This window comes from Podarcis filfolensis (genome assembly GCF_964270895.1).
Source record: "Podarcis filfolensis genome assembly, chromosome: 10".
NCBI classification, from domain to species: domain Eukaryota; kingdom Metazoa; phylum Chordata; class Lepidosauria; order Squamata; family Lacertidae; genus Podarcis; species Podarcis filfolensis.
In genome coordinates, this window is record NC_139612.1 from 50,633,889 (window position 1) to 50,655,073 (window position 21,185).

The following is a 21,185-nucleotide window of genomic DNA, read 5'->3' on the forward strand; positions in this document are numbered from 1 at the left end:
GTTAAATAGAGAAGCTGGAGTCAGAATGGAAGAAAAAGCCAGAGGGGATGTCTGGATCATAAATTCCAATGAGGTGGTTTAAAACAGAAAAAGTAGCAGCAGCAGCAGCAGCAGCAAACTCTCTGATATCACAGGGAGGAGATAGAAAACACTTGCGATCAAGGAGAAAAATAAATGTAAGACTGTTCCGGGGGTCTCCTATTGGATTAATGCTTTGAAAGTAACAGAAGCTGCTGATGCAGGTGGAGAAGGCACCCAAGGTGCCCTCTGTTGTCGAACCCTGGCTAGGTGGGCACATGTCTGCATTGCTGGGCAATGCACCAGCAGGACAGGCAGGAAATGACCTGGAGCCCAGGCTTAATAGGGAGCCATTCATGAATGATAATATATCCAAATAGCTTTACGGATGAGTTTTCCTAAGTTCCCAAAACATCTCATGTAACCTTACACTGGTCATCTTTTACAATGGACCTTGTGCGCCAAGAGTTGGCAGCTCATGCCCCGTGGGGACTCATGCGGCCCTCAAGCAGATTTCATGCAGATGACAAGGAGGATGGAAGGAGTTTGAATTACCACCACCCCATACTCTTTTTCCTCTCTTTCTTTCTTGAGATACTTAAGAGGGTGTGTTTTCTCTGGCCCTGCACCAGCTCAGGGCCCACCCAGTGACAAGATGGGTTGAACACAAAAAAGGTTGCCTACTTCTGCTGTAGGCACAGGAAGTCATACCAAGCTAAGCAGGCCACCACCTTCCTGCTTTAGGAGAACCAGTATGATGTGTTGGGTGATGACCAGGAAGAGCAGGGTGGTCGGGCATTCACCAGATACCAGAACCAGAGTGGCACAGAACAGTCCTGCCAATCAGTAGCTAGCCATGGTCTCCGCTGAAGCTCTCAGTGCAGTTTTGGAAGTCCTTCCGCAGCCCTTCAGAACAGCAGTGGCTGGTGCCCATTGGGATTGGTGGGGTAAAAGCCAGGGAGATCAGCCAATAGGGGAAGCCAGAACCAAAAGGAGGCAGAGCAATCCTCTGATTGGTTGTACATGAGGCAGCTGGCAGGTGAGGACTGGCTGAGGGCAGACTGAAGGTTGTGCAGCACCCCATTCACCCTAATGGACAAGCCTCCTCTGCTTCAGAGCACTGACTGGCTCTTCGGGAGGGATAGTTACTGACTGGAACTGGAACTGAAAGCATGGGGCTCCGATGGGGCTCTCAGTGGCATCCCTGTGGCTCCAGCCTTTGCACACTGAGTGGTGGGATCTCAACCCAACCACTGAAAGAGGGACCTCAGGCTACATGCATTTGGCTGAATGCATGTAGGCTCTTTTACAAGGTTGGGCATCCTGACCTGGCAGAGTTCTGGACCACAGGAAGGAGCCTGTGCATATTCAGATGAACTTGCATGAACACATCCCCTTCAGACCTTCCATCCGGTGGGTGGGTTGGAGGGTAGAAGCAATGTAAATAAGGATATGGGTGTGGTGAAGGACCTTGGGGTCTCAAATTTCAGCAGTGCCCTGTGCAACACCAAAATTCTGCCTCTCACCTTCCATTCTACATAATAGTTGCAGAGTCTCCTGCCGCGCCCCTGTGGATTCATGCCCAGTGCAATGCGGATTTAGGTTGTGCCCCCTTAAATCCACCTCTGGTGGGGACAAGAGTCACATTCCTATCTCCATGCAAATGCATGGGGAAATAACTTCTGAAAGGGGTGTGTGTGTCCCAGTTTTCAATCAACCTGGTAGAACACACAGCCCACAAATGGTGTGGTTTTTTAAAAATATTCTTTATTTTGTTCTGCTTTTCTGAGGGCATTTGCCCAATCTATGGCAACTATAATACTGAGCTTGGCAGCTTCTGCAATGAAGTAGTATCACTCAAGAGCATCCGTTATGAATGGCTGGTGGGGTGAGGAATTGCTGCTAAAGCTACATGGAAATGGCAACTGGGGAAAAAAATATTTCCCAGCGGGGTCCCCAGTGTCTATGGGCAGGTCACCCTGTCCAAATTCTGCAAAGCTGTTGTGAATATAAAATGAGAACATAGCTGAACCCACTCTGCATCCTCAAGTGTGGGGAAAGGCCTCTAAATCTGTTGTCAGGTCTTGTGCCATCTGATATATGTTCAGACAGCCTTGTAGTGCTGCAGGGAAGCAGAGAGAGCCCACAAGTTATTTTCATCTCAACCTCACCCACACATCAAATACCTTGCATTTTTGAAGAAGCCAGGACACCCCATCTCAACAATGCTGCTGCAGAGGAAGGCTTAGACACCAAGCTCAGCAAAGACATTTTTGCAGACTGTGTAACACTGGGGGGAAAGCAGGTGATCTTCATAATCATAATCACCCAGAAGATCAGATACTCCTAATAATATCAATGGATAATTTGATGAGCACGTAACATAGGGTGATTGGGGGTAGTCATTTTCTAGTTACTGCTTTCCTTTATCAACAGGGGAAGGCCCATAGCTGATCTGCAGAGCACCTGATCTGCATGCAAAAGGTACTACGTCCAGACACCAGCATCTCTTAAGGCTGTGAAAGACACCTGTCTGAAACTATCCTGTGTAGGTAGGCAATACTGAGCTAGATGGACCAACAATTTGACTTCTTACACGGCAGCCCTAAGATTAAATCAGTTTAGGTTTCATTATTGGATCAAGTTATTTAAAAGCTTTTTCTATATTCTGATTTTTTTTGCTTTATACTGTATATATATTTTTTCCTGATAGCAACCTTTTGTGTGGTGTTTTTAATATAGCTTTTATGATATTTAACTTCTATTTTTTGCATATCTTATTAGCATTGCATTAATGGCTTCCCACCTTACCAACGTTTCATTTGTGACGTAGTCTTGTGATGTACTGCATTTCATAAAAATAACCCACCTATGAAATAATATCTGCTGCTCCTGCATGCTGTGAGTTAGGACTGTTCAGACTTTTACTGTCAAGCCCACCCTTCCCTTTTTCTTATGTTTTAAAAAAATATAAACTCATTTAATTCCTCAACATTTATAGTACATTAAATTCAGGAATGCCAACAGCCTCTTTATTCTAGTGCAGTAATTCAAGCTAGTAAAAAAAGTCTGTTTGCAGACTAAGGGCACCACTTTGGAAAATAATTTATAAAGGTGGTCATTACTTCCAACAGCAAAGTGAGGATTTGGCTAGGACAGGACACAAACTGCATTCAGCATCTCAGCTGGACTAACATCCTAGTGACCTTCACATTGAATAACATTTCTGGTAAACAGCTTTGCCTGGACACTGGAATACAAAGTGATAAAGACGCTGGACTGGGAACAAAAACTCTGGTGGCCAACATTTTGCCTACCGCAGCTCATTGTGTTGATACCGCAAGATCCTGAAGCATTCTTCAGGCCATCCCATCTCTATCAACTATCTGAGAAAAGTCACTGGACAGAAATCCAACCACACCGTGGAAGTAATTAACAGTTAGCAGTGCGGGAGAAAGGGGATTCCGTTCAGTGTCATAGGTGAAGCTCTCCGATTCACACTTTGCGCAAACTGAAACACGACTTTCCTTCGACATTTTAACCTCTCTGAATTTGAAATGCAGTCCTCCAGCCACGTAATGTCTACAAAAATCCATATAGTAGGGGGAAGAGTGCATAAAAGTGTATTGATTAGCGAAAATAACATAAAAAAGACGTTCTATTTGGAAGACTGCTTTGCATAAACATGCATATTAGGGAAAATTGCGTGCAAAAATGTGGACATTAGGGGAAGTGTGCCCTGAAATGCTGATAAATTTTCATGAGGACTTTAAAAAGTCTCCAGGCTGTACTGTACTGTATTTAAGATTGAAAAAATGAGAAACTGAAACTGAAACTGACAAATTCACCCAGTGCAATCTTATACATGCCTATTCAGAGGTAAACCTTATTGAATTTGATAAGGTTGCACTGTAAAAGGCTGGTTTAGCCTGACTAAACAGTTGGTTCATGTTAGCCTTCTAATTCTCAATCAATAATTATCAGCGTTTTATCATGTTTCTGACATTCTACAGTGGTACCTCGGGTTAAGTACTTAATTCGTTCCGGAGGTCCGTTCTTAACCTGAAACTGTTCTTAACCTGAAGCACCACTTTAGCTAATGGGGCCTCCTGCTGCTGCCGCGCCGCTGGAGCACGATTTCTGTTCTCATCCTGAAGCAAAGTTCTTAACCTGAGATAATATTTCTGGGTTAGCAGAGTCTGTAACCTGAAGTGTCTGTAACCTGAAGCGTATGTAACCCGAGGTACCACTATTAGTAAGCACTCACATTTTCCCTTCAACTCTTCTGTCTCTTTAAAGAGTTGTCATTTGTTTTGTATGATTGTTTCTAAGCTTGAACCTGATTATTTAAAACATTTACACTTTGCTGCTGCCATGAGTGCTGGAAGGAAGGCTGCTCCCTGCTGCAAGGCCCACTTCCACCTGGCCTAGGGGACGGGTCCCAGAGGCATCCTGAAAAGCCAAAAGAGGCTCCTGGGAAACCACTGGGACATTGCTGGAACAACCCTTGGGTCGGGGAAACTGGCTAAAATGTTTTACAGTGTTTAAAACAGTTCTAATTTTGGTTCCTCTGTTTTGTTTTTGTCAGGCTGGGGCTAGTTAAATGTTTAATTGGGGTTGGCAGTTATTTTAATTTGGGTATAACTTTAAACTGTTTATTATTGTTGTTATTATTGGTTTCTATTGATTTATTGGTTTGTTTGTTGCCTGTATAGGATATTCTGTTTTTTAATGTTTGATGTTTTGTTTTTTATATGTGCTGCAAGCTGCTCAAGGGTGGCTGGGGATGAATTTAGCTGCATCAGATGCTCTCCAGCTCCTGACAGTTTCAAAACACTTTCTTAGTAGACCACAAATGAAACGTGAGCCAGCAGTGTGGTGTGGCAGCTAAAGAGGCTAATGCAATTTTGGATTTCCAGCTTGCCAGTTGTAATAGCACTTCTCTGTTCTGCTCAGCTGGAGTTCAGATCTGGATGCCAGAGTTTAAGGAGAATATCAACAAACTGGAAGGTGTCTGGAGGGTAGCTTCCTGGTTTTTGTTAATTAATCTTTTCTTCTTTTTACCATTGCTATGTATTCAGTGATATCTTGGGAAGAGTCAAGCTTGGCTGCCATTTATTACAGTAGTTTCTGAGGAAGTACTGAAACAAAAATACATTCTGGAGTTTTCATCAATATTAACTGTACTACTGCATGAAATTTGTATTTCAACTCTACTGATGCATGGAATTTGTTTCATATATGGATATTAACTTTACTAATTATACTGGCTGTTGTACCTTGTTGAGAATTAGTTGTGTGTTTTGGATTTATATGTATTTGCATTACATTATTTTATATTAGGTTGAATCTTTTATTGTATATACATTTTATTAATTCACCATTCATTTTATTTATTAATCCATAACTTGGTTATTATGTTTGTGTTATTAAGGGACCTCCTTCTTCTGGTTTATCTCTGTGCCTGGAGTGTGACGTCAACAAATGAGGAGGGATCTGAAGTCCAGCTCTTATGAGAATAGGTTGAAGGAGTTGGGTGTATTTAGCTTGGAGTAGAGATGATTAAGAGGCGATAGCATAGCTGCCTTCAAATACTTGGAAGGGCTGCCACATAGATAATGGAGCAAGTTTGTTTTCTTTTGCTCCAGAGTGGGTAGCCCCTTACTCAGTGGGTTCAAATTACAAAGAAAAAGGATTTAGACTAAACATTAGGGGGGAAACTTATTGATGGTATAAGCTGCTCAACAATGGAACAAATTGCTGCAGAAAGTGATAGGCTCTCCTTGAGTAGAGGTTTTAATGCAGAGGCTGGACAGCCACCTATTAGAAATACCGTAGTACTGGTTTTCTTGCATCAATAAACAGTTAGACTGGATGGTCTTTAAGATCTTTTCTGACTCTGGTTCTATTCTTCTTTCACATTTATTTATTTACCAAAATTTACATACTGCTTTACTGTTAAAATAAAAAAACTCCACTCCTCGAAGTGGTTTACAAAAGTATAAAACATTTCGTAAGTGCCAACAGTCTAGTTCCACCGCAGCACATCTCTTTTGTAGAGACCCAGCTGGTCCCAAAATGATCCCCAGTTGCTTACGGATCTGAACTCTTCATCCTGACACCACATATTTAGTTAATATACACCGCTCTACTTGTTTTAGCAGGCTCTGCAAGAAGATCAAGCCTATCCATTCTTAAGGAAATCAGCCCTGAGTGCTCACTGGAAGGACAGATCCTGAAGCTGAGGCTCAAATACTTTGGCCACCTCATGAGAAGAGAAGACTCCCTGGAAATGACCCTGATGTTGGGAAAGATGGAGGGCACTAGGAGAAGGGGACGACAGAGGACGAAATGGTTGGACAGTGTTCTCGAAGCTACCAAATGACCAAACTGCAGTAGGCAGTAGAAGACAGGAGTGCCTGGCGTGCTCTGGTCCATGGGGTTACGAAGAGTTGGACGTGACAAAACAACAACAAAGTGGACAGAACAGATACCATTTCTGAAAATGCTATCTTAGAATGTCCTCAGCGTCCGCTTCTTACCCACACTTGTTTTCCAGGACCTTACAGATATATTTCCTAATGTCACTAGCACAGATAGTCAGGGTATGCAGTAGCTACATGACTAGATTCAGATCAGTTCAGCACTTTGGAAAGCAGCTTGCTCTGGTACGAAACACTTTGGAGGCTCAGGGCCTGAATCTGCTGCATTCCCCCCCCCACTCACTATTATGGGGAATCAAAAATAGCTGCAATTCTCCCCGCCCGCCCCCCCCTTTGACAGAAGTATGTGCAATCTGCAGGTATAGTAGCCCCTGCAAACTGGATAAAGCCTGCCAAATTATAGGCAAATGGGTCCAGGCACCTTTAAAGTTCAGTTTGTGTGGATAGGAAAACTAAGAAATTTGCTTCGCTCTCTGTGGGTAATTACGAATATGGCATACATCATGCAGATGTCTCTGGAAAAGTAGCATTTTCAGAAGCATGGGGCCAATAACAAGGGAGTAATGATAAATGTGTGGGGAACTTCAAGCTGGTGTTCTGCTCAATTGGCCCTGTAAAGGAATGGGAACTTACTGGACTATTTGAATGGGCCTTGTATGATGGACTGATGCAAATCACATGGGAATGTGCATCTTTGTTGTCTGCTACATCTTCCTTGATTTGAGGAGTTTAGAGTTAACGTATGAAGCCTGATCTGTTTTGGGGCTCAGTAGAACTTCACTGTGCATGTGAGAAATGGGAGATCTCTTGCCCGAGAGTGGGGAAAATTAAAAGCCACAAATTTCCTGAAGCCTGCAGCTCAAGGGGCAGAGCATGTGATTGGCAGGGAGCAGGTAGAGAAAGGATATAAAAAAGGGAGCCAGGCTGGAGGTGGGTCTAGCATAAGAAGAAAATGCTCTGTAAGCTTGGAAGAAAGGAGAGTCTGGTAAAGTGAGGGATGGTTTATGTTCAGGGAAAGTGGCTTTAATCTACTTTATTTTGTTATTTTGCTCCACTGGGGAATTTGCCAAATTTGCATTTTTCCTTGAAACTCTGTATTTTTCCCCATCTTAGTATACCGTTGACTTGTTTCATAAACCTGTGTGGCCTCAGCTTATTGTAAACAACCTCATGTCTGGAAACCATAAACTGTGCTACTTTGAGAGACTTCAGGGAGACCCAAGGCTAGAGTTTAGGCTGGTGGAGAAAGGGCACACTAGCAGAGAGAATTTCCCCCAGCAAATTATTAAAACGGTGCAAGACACGGGTGCCTAGTCTGCTGTGGCCAGATCTTCTTTCCCCTGGAAGCACGGGACCCAGGGTGCTGGGAGGCAGCTGTCACAGACACCAATTGATAGGTATGGATGTGTGGGAATGTGCCACAGAAGGACTTGAATGTCCAGCATTTCCAAGCAAGTAGCTATGATAAGATCACAAAACAGACAAGAACAAGGTGGTAAGTTATTTCAACATATCCTCCTTAAAGCACTATATTCGGAGAGCTCTGTAAAACTATTCCCCCTCTCATTTGAACCTATAGCTGACACTCTTAATAGGATCTCAGTACTGCTACACCACAAAAGCTCAAGACCTGAAAAATGTAACTGAAATTTTTTATTCATTAAAAAAACCCAAACATTGTGCAAAAACAATTACACTAACCCCAAACTGTGCACCAGTTAAGACTCTGCAAAACTGTTCCTTGAAATCCTATTGATTTCAATACTGTGTTCCCACTCTTAAGTTTATGCACATATTTAAATACTGTGTTGACAAAGGAAGCAATCCACTAAGCATGGCTGATCTGCAGTGCTTCCATCCATTTGAAGTGGAAACTGAGTTTGCATAGTCCCAGTGCCTTGGTGGAAGGGGGCACCTAGCTTAGTGCCACAGATAAACACCGCCTGAGTCTTTGCGCTAACAGCTTCCCACTGTTCTTCTCCAGCATTGTCCCGCAGTCAAAGAGAGAAGAAAAAAACAGTAAGGAATTAGGGGCCAATTCGGTTTTAGCACTTCTGAAGCCACTTAAGCTCTTTCCGATTATATTTCCGCTTGCCATTTTGTCCCTTCATTCCTCAACACTTTCATTCATTATACTTGGCCAGTTTTAATCTGGGTATAATGTTCATAGACTGGAGTTCTTGGAATAACAGTTTACAGGCATATGGTATGCGCAGGGAAGACACATGACAGGAAGACTTGCAGTAATGGCACCTGAAAGGTAGGAAAGAAACACCAAGGTCATTGTATATTTACGTAAAAGAGACAAAGCGATATATCCATTTCTTTATTGTATTTTATCACCATCTTTTGGCTAAATTCCTCCCAAGTTGGTTAAGAATTAATTGCAATAAAATAAATACAGAAAAAAACAATTAAAATTCAATCAGCCTTTATATTGGTTACTTTACAAAATGTTAAATTAGGAGAGAGGGGAGACTATTTGCATCACCGCCAAAATGGCTTTGTCCCTGGTTGCTACCTGCTTCACCTATGATGGTGAAGCACTTGGAGGAGAGAGTCTGCTGATGACCAAAAAACACAGGCAGGTTTATATGGGAACAGGTGTTCCTCCAGGTACAGAAGATCCCAAGGTACACAGGGCTTTAAAAAGTCAACAGTAACACTTGAAATTGTGCTCAGAAATGAGGTAGAAACTGCAATTTAAATGTTTAGCTTTGGGTAGCTGCCCCAATGAAGGTGGCAAATCATAAGACCCATGCTCTCTTAATCACTGCTATTTATGAAGAATTACTGCTCTGCCCAAAGTCATCCAGTTGTGGTCACCTAAGGCAGGGTTAGCCAGTGTGGTGCCTTCAGATGTGGCTGGACTACAGCTCCCATCACCAAGGCCAATGGTCAGGGATGATGGGAGTTGTAGTCCAACAAAACTATGGAGGGCAACATGTTGGCTACCCATGAGCTAAACTCTGTGTACTGGCACTACAGAGCTGAACCTAATGTAAAATAAAGCCAGGCAAATTGTTCCTATGGGAGATGAACAGCTGAAGAAGGAAACTACATTACTTTCCCTACAGAGGGCAGAATGGCTGCCTTTGCAGCCAAGGAACAGAATAGCATCTTACCTAACCAAGACCCCAACTCTTCCCCCACTTCAACAGCAGTTCTATTTAATTTTCCCACAATCCCAGGGAGAACTGCTATGATAGAAGCATTCAGGAACATAGTAGGATTTTTAAACAGTGACTCCGCTCTTCCCCTTGAGCACCAGAAAAAGGGGGGGGGTCCAGGACAGTCCTTCCCTGTCAGGGTGCTGAACCCCAAACAGCTGCCTGATGACACCTGGTCTGATGCTGAACTTGTGTGTTGCAATTTCGGAACTTTGGTGACTGGTGGCTTTGAAAGTGCCACTTTTGAGTAATTATTTTATACCTCTTTGCAAATTACATTTTAAGTATGAAATAGGTCAGCATTATCTTATAATGAGCTAATTCCAGTCTACAAAGAAGGGTCATTCTGTACGAGTTCCCTTCCTCTCCCACCCTACTTCCACTACTGGCCCACCTGCTGTAAATGTTTAATGTAAACTGGTGTGCTCCCCTAACTGCAGTACGAGTCTCTGTTGCAGCCCTGTATTACCAAGGAAACCTTCAGTCAGAGGCACAGAAATGTTAATTGTGGTATTCCAATTTAGGGGTGAAGAATGAGGTGCCCCCTCAATCTAATTTGTGTGCTGAATGAATGGCCAGACCTGTACTTGCTGGAGCTGAGAGGAAAGACAACAATACGTTCACCCACACACCACAATTAACAGGTTTCCCCGAGTACGCCTGTCCAAAAGCAAAAGGGAGCCCACTAATTCAGTTGCTCATGGTTTCATTACGGCCAAGCACATACATTTTTAGGGATGATTAAAAAAGAAAAAGAAGGTGGTTTGGGCTGTTTGGATCTTACTCCCCAACCTGTGTAGTGAGATTAAAATCTTCCTCCCACAAGTCATTTGGCATTCCTCCCACAAGTCATTTGAAGCAGAGGCAATAGAGGGGGGAGGCGTGTGTGCCTGAGTCCTGTTTCCCCCACCGCAGGTAGAAGAGCAAGGGGGCTAGAAAATTTCCAAAGAGCTTCCAGGATGTCAGTTTTCCTGAATCTCTGGGTTGATCATATATGTAGCTGGGGATGCATCTAAGGAGACCATTAAGTTGGGCATTATCGTGCCTTTGAAATACTCATAGGCATCCTCCTAGAGCCTACCCAAAACAGGTTACACAGCATGTTGGGAAGAGAAAATGGCAACCTGAAGACTAATCCTAGAAAGTGTTGCTTGGATATATGAGACAACAGATCTTGTTTGCTCAGTGGGTAGTAGCCCAGTTGGGAGCATGAGACTCTTAATCTTAAGGTCATGGGTTCGAGACCCCTGTTGGGCAAAAGATTCCTGCATCGCAGGGGGTCAGACTAGATGACCCTCACGGTCCCTTCCAACTCTACAATTCTATGATTCTAAGACAAATATAAATAATAAAATTTATCAACCGCAACCATCTCTTGTATACAGTTTGGTTGCATTTCTGGATAATGCACAGACCTAACTGCTTTGGGCAAGGGCTGCGGCTTGGTGGTAGAGCATTTGACTTGCATGCAGACGGTTCCAGAGTCAATCCCCAGCAAGACCAAGCAGGGCTGGGACAGACTCTGAAGAGCTGCTGCCAGTCAGTGTGGACAATGCTGAGATATATGGACCAATGGTCTGACCTGGTATCAGGCAACTTCCCGTGTTCCTAGAAGTCTGCTAGTGGTACAGCAGGCTCCAAGATTGCCTCTCCATGTGCCCTGCCTCTCACTGCAGGGCTTCTTCATGCGAAGATGGCAGAGTCAAGAAGAATGCACTTTCGACCGACTGGAAAGAAAGACCAAGAGGTCGTGTGCACTCTTTTGGGCCCACACTGTTTATCCAATTCCCTTTCCTACTTCCCTGTGAATTATATAGCGCCATCTATGTGCATGATGCTTTACAAATGATGAGACAGGTCTCTGCCCCAAGGGGCTTGTAATCTATAATTCCACACAGGGAAGACAGCAGGTAAAGAATGAAGGCTTATTTCCCTTAGGCCTGCCTGCAAAAGGGTATGTGGAGCAAGAGGCTGTGCTGAAGGCTTTCCAGAAAGCCAAATACTTCCAGATCTGTGAAATAAAAAATCTGTTTAGCTCAACACGTCATCCTTCTACTGGATTTTCTGCCTTGGCAGCTGCATTCATATAGTCACCAATTCCAACCCTCTCAGAATGGCTTTCCAAAATAAGCATTTAGAAACTCCAGCTTAAGGCAAGGCAGCCTCCCACAACCTGGGGGACTCTGGATGTTTGAGACTGCAACTCCCATCAGCCCCTGCCACCATGACCAGTGATCAGAGATGATGGAAATTGCAGTCCAAAATGTCTGGGGGCACCAGGTTGGGGAAAGCTGGTGTTAGCGTCCTTGCGGAGTGCTTGAAATTCTGGACTAAGGCAATGCATAGCTGATGATTGCATAAAGTAAAAACATTCTGGGTAGCATTGTTTTTACTCTGCTGTCCCCCTCCTTGAAAGAGCCCTGTCCTAGCCCCAACAAAATTGTCCATTGTTCAGTTGCACTAGAAATGCTATCTGGTCAACGGTTCTTCGTGATACGTCCAACTCAAATAGCCACCTTCCTTTTCAGTCTTCCATGTAGTTTTTAGAGTCATGTTGGGCAATAAGCTTGTTTATATACCAATTCCTCACTAAAGCTGGCCAAGACCATTTCAGAGGTCTGGAGCTGCTGTAATTGCCTAGTTTCTATTGTGTGCTCATTACAGGGCTGCTTGGCTCCCACTATTGACAGACAGAACACATCATCACCTAATAAGAACCTAATAACTGGATAAGAAACCCAATTACAGGTTATGCTCCCCCAACCAGTAAATACATAAGACGACCAGAATTGCATGCCTTTCCAGAGTTTACATAGGGCAAATCACAACATTTGAACAAGTTTTGTGAAATTGCAAATGTCATTCTTCGTATTTCCCTTAAAACTGTAATCTTTTCCTGTAGTAAGTGGCCATAGCTATGGATTGTAATTTTCTGCATATTTAGCATTTAATTTTTTTAATAGAACCCAACAATGGACACAATCATGTGAACCTCAGTTGTTGTTTTTTTAAAAAAAGATCTAGTTTATAATCCTTATGAAAGTATGAAAAGTAGTCTTAAGATTGCAAATACAAATGTTCAAGAAGCAAAGCTCTTACACCCTTCCATGGCTACATGCATCTTTCTTATAGTCTTCAATTACTTTCCTCTGACCTCTAAAAACCTCTAGTTCTCATTTCTTCCTTTTGAGGCTATACTACACCTGGCAAAATATCTGCATGCATATTGAGGATGCAAAATCTTCTCTGCTTTGCTGCAAGAAAAAAAAAACCCAACCCTTTCTGCGCAGATAAATACATGCTGTGTATAATGCCAGCCTTTATGTTTTCTACATCCACCAAATACCAAAGGAAAATATATATATGAGAGTCTAAATTAAAGCCCTTAAGCTTTATGAAAAGAGCTAAATGACATTCAAAATGCCCGGTGTCTGAAAAGCCACATGATGATGGTTTATATATATAATTTGTCTTGGCATGAAAAGCTGGTTGTCAGAGTTGGAACTGGGCGTGGTGGCATACAGTCCTTTAAGGAAACCCACCAATCGTTTGACGTGTTTTCTGCCTAAAGGAAAAGGTAGCTGGGTTCTGGCCAATGTTGCCATTGTGCAAATGGGGGGAGACTTCTGCTCATGTAATGGGACTTCACCCTGTAGCCATCCCCCACCATGCACCCTCAAAACTCTGCTTCAGGAGGTCGGGAGGCCCTTTAGTGCAGATTTCTGGGGAAGTAGAGGTTCTGTTGCTCAAGTGGAAGTCTGCTTGCACAGCACTGGATACAACCCATAGCCTTTCCCCTTTCCACTACCTTAGTAATACTTCAGGTGTCTGCCTCCATTTATCAGGTCTTAAGTGTTTTGAGTACACTGTGTAGTAATCTGTTCCCCATCCAGTCACTTCTGGGCTTCTAATCTCTCTACCTCCCTTTTGATCTTTCAGCTTAGTACCACTACCTCTGTACTCCTTTCCTCTGGGCCTTGTATAGTGGTTTCTTCCCAGAGAAAGTGACTTTTCACATCCTTAACAGAAGCAGCAGTGTTTACCAACGTTCTATTGCAGGTGCCTCCCCCCGCAATAGATAAAATTCTCATGACGTTCCATCACACTACAGCAATTCATCCAGTGGTTAGCAAGTGGTTTGTAATTGACAGGTGTGTTTTTTTTAAGATTAAAAGAAGAGTAACTGAATAAAGCTTTTAGGGCTGTGCAAGCCAATAGGAGTCTTGCCCTGTGCAAATAACAGTCTATAAGTCCTTTTCCATCTGTGCCATGGCAAAGAAGAAAAGCTTCAAGAATTTTCTAGGTTAAGCAGGAAAAGCCATGCACGCAGGTAAGGCCAGGGAGGGCGACTTGATTTTACAAGCAAAATTTGCAGGGAGGAAAAAAAAGTCTCCCTCGCAATCTCTGTTACTGCTTCCCTCTGCTTTTGCTCTGCACGAGTCCAAGCCACTGAACAAAAGGTATAGTCCCACTAAGTTCTTTTGCCAGCCTTTTCAGTGTGGTCTAATTTGGATCTTAGATGAGAAAAGGACATTGACACAGCTGGTCTCCTCTCTTCTGAAAGCACTGTGATAAGTCAGCTATTTGTAACATGAGTGATACATGCAATCACATCTTTGTCTCAATTCCTACACTCAGCCCTTTTTGTTTGCCTAAGTTTAGATGGTAGCTTTTCTTTAGATATATATATATATTTTCTTTATATATACATACATATATATATATATATATATATATATATATATATATATATATATACACACACACACACACACACACACACACATGGTTGGAATATCTCCAGAAAAGTAGATAATCTTCTGCCAAAAACACAAGGGAGAGCCCAATTCCCTTTTAAATGATTTTTGTCCTGTAAAGACATAATCCAGAAGCTCTGCGGGCACTACAAAAACTTCACTAAACCCCTGACTAGAAGGACTAAATAATCTTTGAGGTTTGCTTTGTAAGAAGAACACAGGCATCACATTAATACCAAGAATAAATTATTAGCATTTTTTTAAAAAAGTCTTTTAAAGAGCTACCTTCCTTCGAGTTTGGCATTACAAGTATCCTCTGTGTCACAGGTCAAAATGCAACGTGTGCAAAGCACCGTATTGCATTCATTTGTCGAGGGAAACCTCTCACTTAACGTAAAAGCAGGGACCACACACATATGCAAGCTTCTGGGTAAACCACATTGAAACATTAAAAATTCAGTTGTCTGCTTACCAGCCAGAGTAGCCTAACAATCCACATTGGCCACACACATCCACTTCAAACGCGTCGCTCGAAATCATAAGTCTTTCCAGCAGGAGCATGCTAGCTCCATAGCCTATCAGGCAATCCCGTTCCATTTCTCCCAGCCGTAAGCCTCCATCACGGGAGCGGCCTTCCGTCGGTTGCCTTTCAATCAAACAGGTAGAGACTTTTGGGAATGTTGTCCCACTGAAACAGGTAATCCCACCTGACTCCCCCTCCCTTTTCAAATCAAAGAACACCAACACGTCATTCCCTGGCTTCAAAATGACCCGTTTACATATTTTCAAGCTATAGTTGAAGCTTTTGCATTCTGTGCAAGATTCTACACGTGTATAGCTGTTGAGAAATGGAGCAGACCTGAAGGCTGCCTTTTGGTGTTGTGCATTTGTGCTTGTGATCCTGTCTCTGCCATACCTGGTAAGGACAGCTCTGGGCCCCCGAGCTCTTGCATGCATCTTATCCAAAACCATGTGCTTCAGTTTCTGGTAATACACTGGCCCAAAATAGATGTAGGCTTCTAATGGCTCCCTGAGAGGGAAGAAGAAAGTTTGTTTCAGAGAAGCTAAGAAAGTATCGTTTATATAAATAAGATTACAAAAAGGAAAACAGGTATTAGTGACTGTGAGAGTGAGTAGGATAAATCCCAGTTCCCCAAGTCCTGCACTTTCACCAACCACTAGGCTTCTGGTTGACCACATTCTCTGCACCCCCTTCAGAAATAACCCACGGAGAACTTCAGGAGCCATCCCTTGCAGACCTGAGAAGCTTCAGCCAGACACTTGATCTTGCAAAACACGAAAGGATTCAACACAGATCATGGTGCATAAGAGCCCTAGAGCTGGTGCACTGCAAATACAAACAGCTTGTTATTTCAGGATCTCAATGCCACGGAGCTCTGGACTTCAAGCAGGTACCACACTACACACAGCAAGTCAGCCAAACCAATCTCTCTCTCCTTCCCCCCACCCAATCCAGCTTTCAGTAGAAATTCCTGGCAAAGACTTTTGATGCAGGTACTAGAGGTAGAAAGCCGGAAGATGGGAGGAACGGAAGTGGAAAGTAAGCAGGAACAATGGAATGTGGTAGCCCCAGAAGCAGGAAATTACCTGACAGGGGTTGGTACACCTGCCTCCTCTTCTGCCCTAGATTCTGTGGACAAAAGGGGTATTTTGAGTATGGCGAGTGCCTTCTCTTTTCCTCTCACTCACTGCTCTGTGATCAAAGAACACTTTCCATACAGCTCACTGGAGGAGCATGTGTTTCATTGATTTCTATGGAAGAAGTGGAATGATCTGCAGTTCATGGGGGCAGGGAAAGATGATACCTCTGTGGCTACATCCGAGAATAACTAAAATGTTAACTAGCTTCAAGAGAGCTCCTCCAGCTATTAAGATTCCAGGTCATGGGAGAGTTTCCATAAGTCATCCTCTTAAGTCAGTCTAAGTCAGTCTATAAGCTGGCATGTGGAACTGCTCCTGAATTCTTGGTAGGTACAACTGCAATCCATTGCTGTTACATGACCTTCAAGAAAATTATTGGAACTGAAAATGATAGTGTGGGAGGCAGGAAGCAGTTTTAGGCACCCGAAGCAAATGTAGACAAATTAGAGGATTTCAAAAAACACATTGTGGGGCAAAAGAAAACATTTTCCACCCTGCATAATTTCCCTAAAGGAGTCATACTACCCATGTTTTTCAGCTAGGATCATCCTCATCTATTAAGCCTTGTAACTGAAAGGTCTCCAAGTGACTTACAACACATTTTAAAATGCAAATGCATTATACCATTAAGAGATTCATACAAAACACCTGCAGTTCATTAAGATAAATAAATGTATTTCCCCCTATCCTTAACTGGAGTAGCAAACCAGATTTAGGACAAGCAAAGATATAGTTTATGAAAGAGGAAGAATTGACAGATGGAACAGGTTAGTGGCCCAGATTATGTTGGTGTTAGCGGGGGGGTGGATGTGGTAGAAAATAGAAAGGTAGGATTAAGATACATTTTAAAAACACAGACGCGCTGGGCCATATGGCCTTGTCTTGCTTCCTAAACCTTCTCATATTCCTTTGAACTCCACATCTCTGAAGACAGTCTGATCAACACAGCAGGAAGTTAACAGACCAGCCAACTATGCCAGACCGACTCCACAATTGGCAAAAGCCGCTCACAAAAACTCCCAACGGACAAGCACCTGCCTTCAATGTTGTATTTTGCTATTGCATTTGGTTTAAGGCTGCTAATCATATTCCAAAAGCACACGGCACCTCTGCCAAAACTGCTTAGAACTTTTTGTATTTTAAATGACAAAAAAAACCTCCACTGCAAGAAGAAGCTGGCTTCTTTATTTTATTTGAAGCTCTAGTGGCAGGGTTCTTTTTTAATAATAATAAAAAACCATGTGCAGCTATTCACATTAAAGTTATGCACATATGGCACTATTAGATATTAGAAACAGGAACATGTATACGGCACAGCAGTCACCTGCAGGAGGTTCTTACCCGGTAATGCCAGATGTTACATAGTCCTTCCCCAGGTAGTTATACCCGTGACGCACAAGATCTTCACACACATCCTTCACTTTACTCCCGCCAAATGCAGTTCCGTAGTGAAATCTGCCATCCAGGACACCAGCTTTTCCGGCCAGAAGTTCAATTAGTTTCCCCACCTATGCAGCAGAAAGCAGAGAAAAGTAAGTATTTTAAGTTTGGCGAGACCTCTCCAAATATTGTAGTCTTCAAGAGATTTCTCCCTACATCTGTCTAAGGTGCAAAGAGAAGGAACTGACGAGGATAAACAAAATCCTGTGGACAAATAGTAGTCCAAACAAGACAGGCAACTAGGCCTGCATATCCAAGGGGATATTGGGCTTGTGTCTCTTGTTGCATGGCAAACTGAAGGGACTTTCAGCAGCAGCCTGTGAGGTGGAAGGGGAGGCTGCCGTTCAAATAATCAGTCAATTACCGTATTTTTCGCTCCATAGGACGCACCGGCCCATAGGACGCATCAGGTTTTTTGGGGGGGAAATAAAGGGGAAAAATTTTATTTCCCCCCCAGGCGCTTGTGGTGCCGGCAGCGGGGAGAAGCGCTCTTCTCCCCGCCACCCACCTTGAGATCAGGTCCGGGGACAGCGGGAAGACGCGCTGCGCCTCCCCGCTGTCCCCGGAGCTTGCGGGGCAGGCAGCAGGGAGAAGTGCTCTTCTCCCTGCCGCCCGCCCTCAGACCAGGTCCAGGGACAGCGGGAAGACGCGCTGCGCCTCCCCGCTGTCCCCGGAGCTTGCGGGGCAGGCAGCGGGGAGAAGCGCTCTTCTCCCCGCCGCCCGCCTTGAGATCAGGTCCGGGGACAGCGGGAAGACGCGCTGCGCCTCCCCGCTGTCCCCGGAGCTTGCGGGGCAGGCAGCGGGGAGAAGTGCTCTTCTCCCTGCCGCCCGCCCTCAGACCAGGTCCGGGGACAGCGGGAAGACGCGCTGCGCCTCCCCGCTGTCCCCGGAGCTTGCGGGGCAGGCAGCGGGGAGAAGCGCTCTTCTCCCCGCCGCCCGCCTTGAGATCAGGTCCGGGGACAGCGGGAAGACGCGCTGCGCCTCCCCGCTGTCCCCGGAGCTTGCGGGGCTGGCGGCGGGGTCTCCCCTCTCACTCTGCAGGCTTCAGCGAAAGCCTGCATTCGCCCTATAGGACGCACACACATTTCCCCTTCATTTTTGGAGGGGAAAAAGTGCGTCCTATAGAGCGAAAAATACGGTAATATGTCCCAGTGGGTGGGCCCAAACCCATGATCATACTTAAAGCTTTTACGATATACAGTGGTACCTTGGGTTACATACGCTTCAGGTTATAGACTCCGCTAACCCAGAAATATTACCTCGGGTTAAGAACTTTGCTTTAGGATGATAACAGAAATCGTGCTCTGGCGGCACAGCGGTAGCAGGAGGCCCCATTAGCTAAAGTGGTGCTTCAGGTTAAGAACAGTTTCAGGTTGAGAACGGACCTCCGAAACAAATTAAGTAACCCGAGCAGTGGCGTAGCGTGGGTTGTCAGCACCCGGGGCAAGGCAAGTAATTTGCGCCCCCTAACCCATGGATTTGCGCTCCCTAACCCGTGGATTTGTGCCCCTAACGCTAACCCCCAGATGTTGCGCCCAGTGTGGCCGGCCCCCCCTGCACCCCCCACGCTACGCCACTGAACCCGAGGTCCCAGTGTGTGTGTGTATGCATGCCAAGGAAGGGGAGAAGAGGTTGTGAAATTTTCAGCATCAGGTACCAAAATTACTAGGTTGGCTTTGGGTACTATGCACCCGGAGTTGTGAGAATGGGGGAGGGCATTTGTTGCTCCACCTCAGGCTGCAACATGCCTTGAGCTGGCACTTAGCCAAACAGTTCTCCTGAACCTCCTCATGTTATTCCCACGCAGACCAATGTCTGTCAGCACTGGAGAGCACTACCTGTCAAGATACACAACTTTCCCATTCCACCTTCTGCCCTATGAAGAATAATGCATAGTGTAAAAACTTGCATTTTTCTTTTATTAACAGTAAATAGATATTTACCCAAAAAAGGTAAGTAGCACTTTTTAATAATGCATTAAGGTCAAGTACTGTAAAAATTTTACAGACCGTCATGCGAGATGGGAAGCCGTGGGGATTCATGATAATATCAGGACAGATTCCTGAATCACAAAACGGCATGTCCTCCTGAGGCATAATCAGGCCACAAACCCCTGAAACACAGAATATATACAGGTTTTTCAAATGACAAAAGCAAGCAATTCATTTTGCAGAGCCAAAATGATGCTTCTGGGCAAGAGTTAAATGCTATTTTAGCCTATCCAATTAAAAATAGTTCACACAAAAACAGACCTTCCCTTACTAAAGGTGTTCATGGAAATATAGCTAACAATACTGACTGGGATAAATGAAAGATGTAAACTTTTAAAAAATCATTTTGCAGTGATTAACACCACCACTTAGCACCCTACAATCCAGACTACTCTGTACTTTGTGAGAGTCAAGCTATTTTGCAGAGGCTTTTATCTGAGATACTGACCCCAGAATATGTATTCCTTCTAAACTCAGGCACAACACAGAAATTTTGAGGAAACTGAGAGTGGGGGAATCCTCTAATGTTCCTTGTCTTTATTTACTAAGTGGGGTACAACTTTGGTTAGAGGGAAGGACTTCTGCTTGTAAAAGGAACTTCCCTCCCTGCCCTGCAGAAGGTTGGGGAAACATTAGCAATATTGGATTACATGCGTCTAAATAACTTGAAAACCGTATGTGTTTATAAAAAAAACAAGGATGCATACAATTGAACCACAAACATTTAGAACAAAACATCATCTATTCTTTCCTACGTCTATGCAAACCAAATTTTCTCACTGTGTATGGTGGCTTTATTACAGGTGGGCAAAAAACTAGTTGAGTGGCACAGTAAAATGTTTTAAAATACTTTAGAGTTTGTAGATTTGTACAGTAAAGTGGGCAATACATTTTATAACTGGAGAAAAGAGTTTTGGACTAGGGAAGGTTAAGCAATGTTTGCACACTCTCTAACCAAGGGCTTACTCAACCAGGCACTTGCGGGGAAGGGCAAGAAGAGATTGTGATACTAGGGCTTGGTCAGAAAACACCAACATCCACTGCCCAATTGAAAAAAACACACACACAAAACAAAATAAGAACAGGGCCTAGGTGTATGGGATAACTGTTAACAGTATGTGGAAGGATCGGTGCAGTGAAAGAAGCAGATCAAGCATTTCTATAGTTTGTGTTTTTCCATTAAAAAAAACCACATGATTTTTACCATTATTACTGGTTCCCACCCCATAAAAAATCCTCGCCAAACCAATCTTTTGGTGGTAACACCATACCCACAAAAAAATCATTTTCATAATTTTCTCACGTGTGAAAAATATGCAAAAGAATTACAACATAAAATTCACACCCACTTAAATTGTGGGTTTGGCCAAACATACATCCCTCCCCCTCCTCCAAACGAGGAAATTGTGTCTGGTTGCATGAGGAGGAAAGGGCACCTGTAAGCCAAAAATTAAATCTGCACTAACTTAAAATTACTTCAGGCGCTGGAAACCCTTTTATATGCCAAGACGGTTCCCATAGCAGACAGGCGCTGTGTTGTTTGTTTTGTGTGAAAGTGAATGATAAAAGATCCATGAAATCGACACAGAAAGGCAGAACAGCAGAAAGAACCGAGGCCCCTCCATCATAGCAGCTTCTACCCTTTGCTGACTTGTATAACAATGGAATCGAGACGTCCAACTGCAGATCTAACACAGCTGTGCA

The 21,185-nt window shown here is 43.9% G+C and overlaps 1 protein-coding gene and 1 long non-coding RNA gene across 2 annotated transcripts in view; one reads left to right on the plus strand and one right to left on the minus strand.

Annotated features, from left to right (window-relative positions):
• Nucleotides 1-6,426: 6,426 nt before the first annotated feature.
• On the plus strand, nucleotides 6,427-7,612 carry LOC310743740. Its single transcript, XR_014539208.1, has 2 exons — nucleotides 6,427-7,053; nucleotides 7,255-7,612. It is a non-coding gene; the product is annotated as an uncharacterized lncRNA (long non-coding RNA).
• Nucleotides 7,613-8,099: 487 nt separating this feature from the next.
• Nucleotides 8,100-21,185, minus strand: part of POLR3B (RNA polymerase III subunit B) — a 60,931-nt gene continuing 47,845 nt past the window's right edge. The window contains exons 24-28 of the mRNA XM_083574081.1: nucleotides 19,500-19,603; nucleotides 17,392-17,558; nucleotides 15,305-15,418; nucleotides 14,861-15,034; nucleotides 8,100-8,714 (exon numbers count right to left, since the gene is read on the minus strand). Of these exons, the coding sequence (XP_083430207.1) occupies nucleotides 8,585-8,714; nucleotides 14,861-15,034; nucleotides 15,305-15,418; nucleotides 17,392-17,558; nucleotides 19,500-19,603 (689 nt within the window). The 3' untranslated portion in view covers nucleotides 8,100-8,584. The remainder of the gene's footprint in view (nucleotides 8,715-14,860; nucleotides 15,035-15,304; nucleotides 15,419-17,391; nucleotides 17,559-19,499; nucleotides 19,604-21,185) is intronic.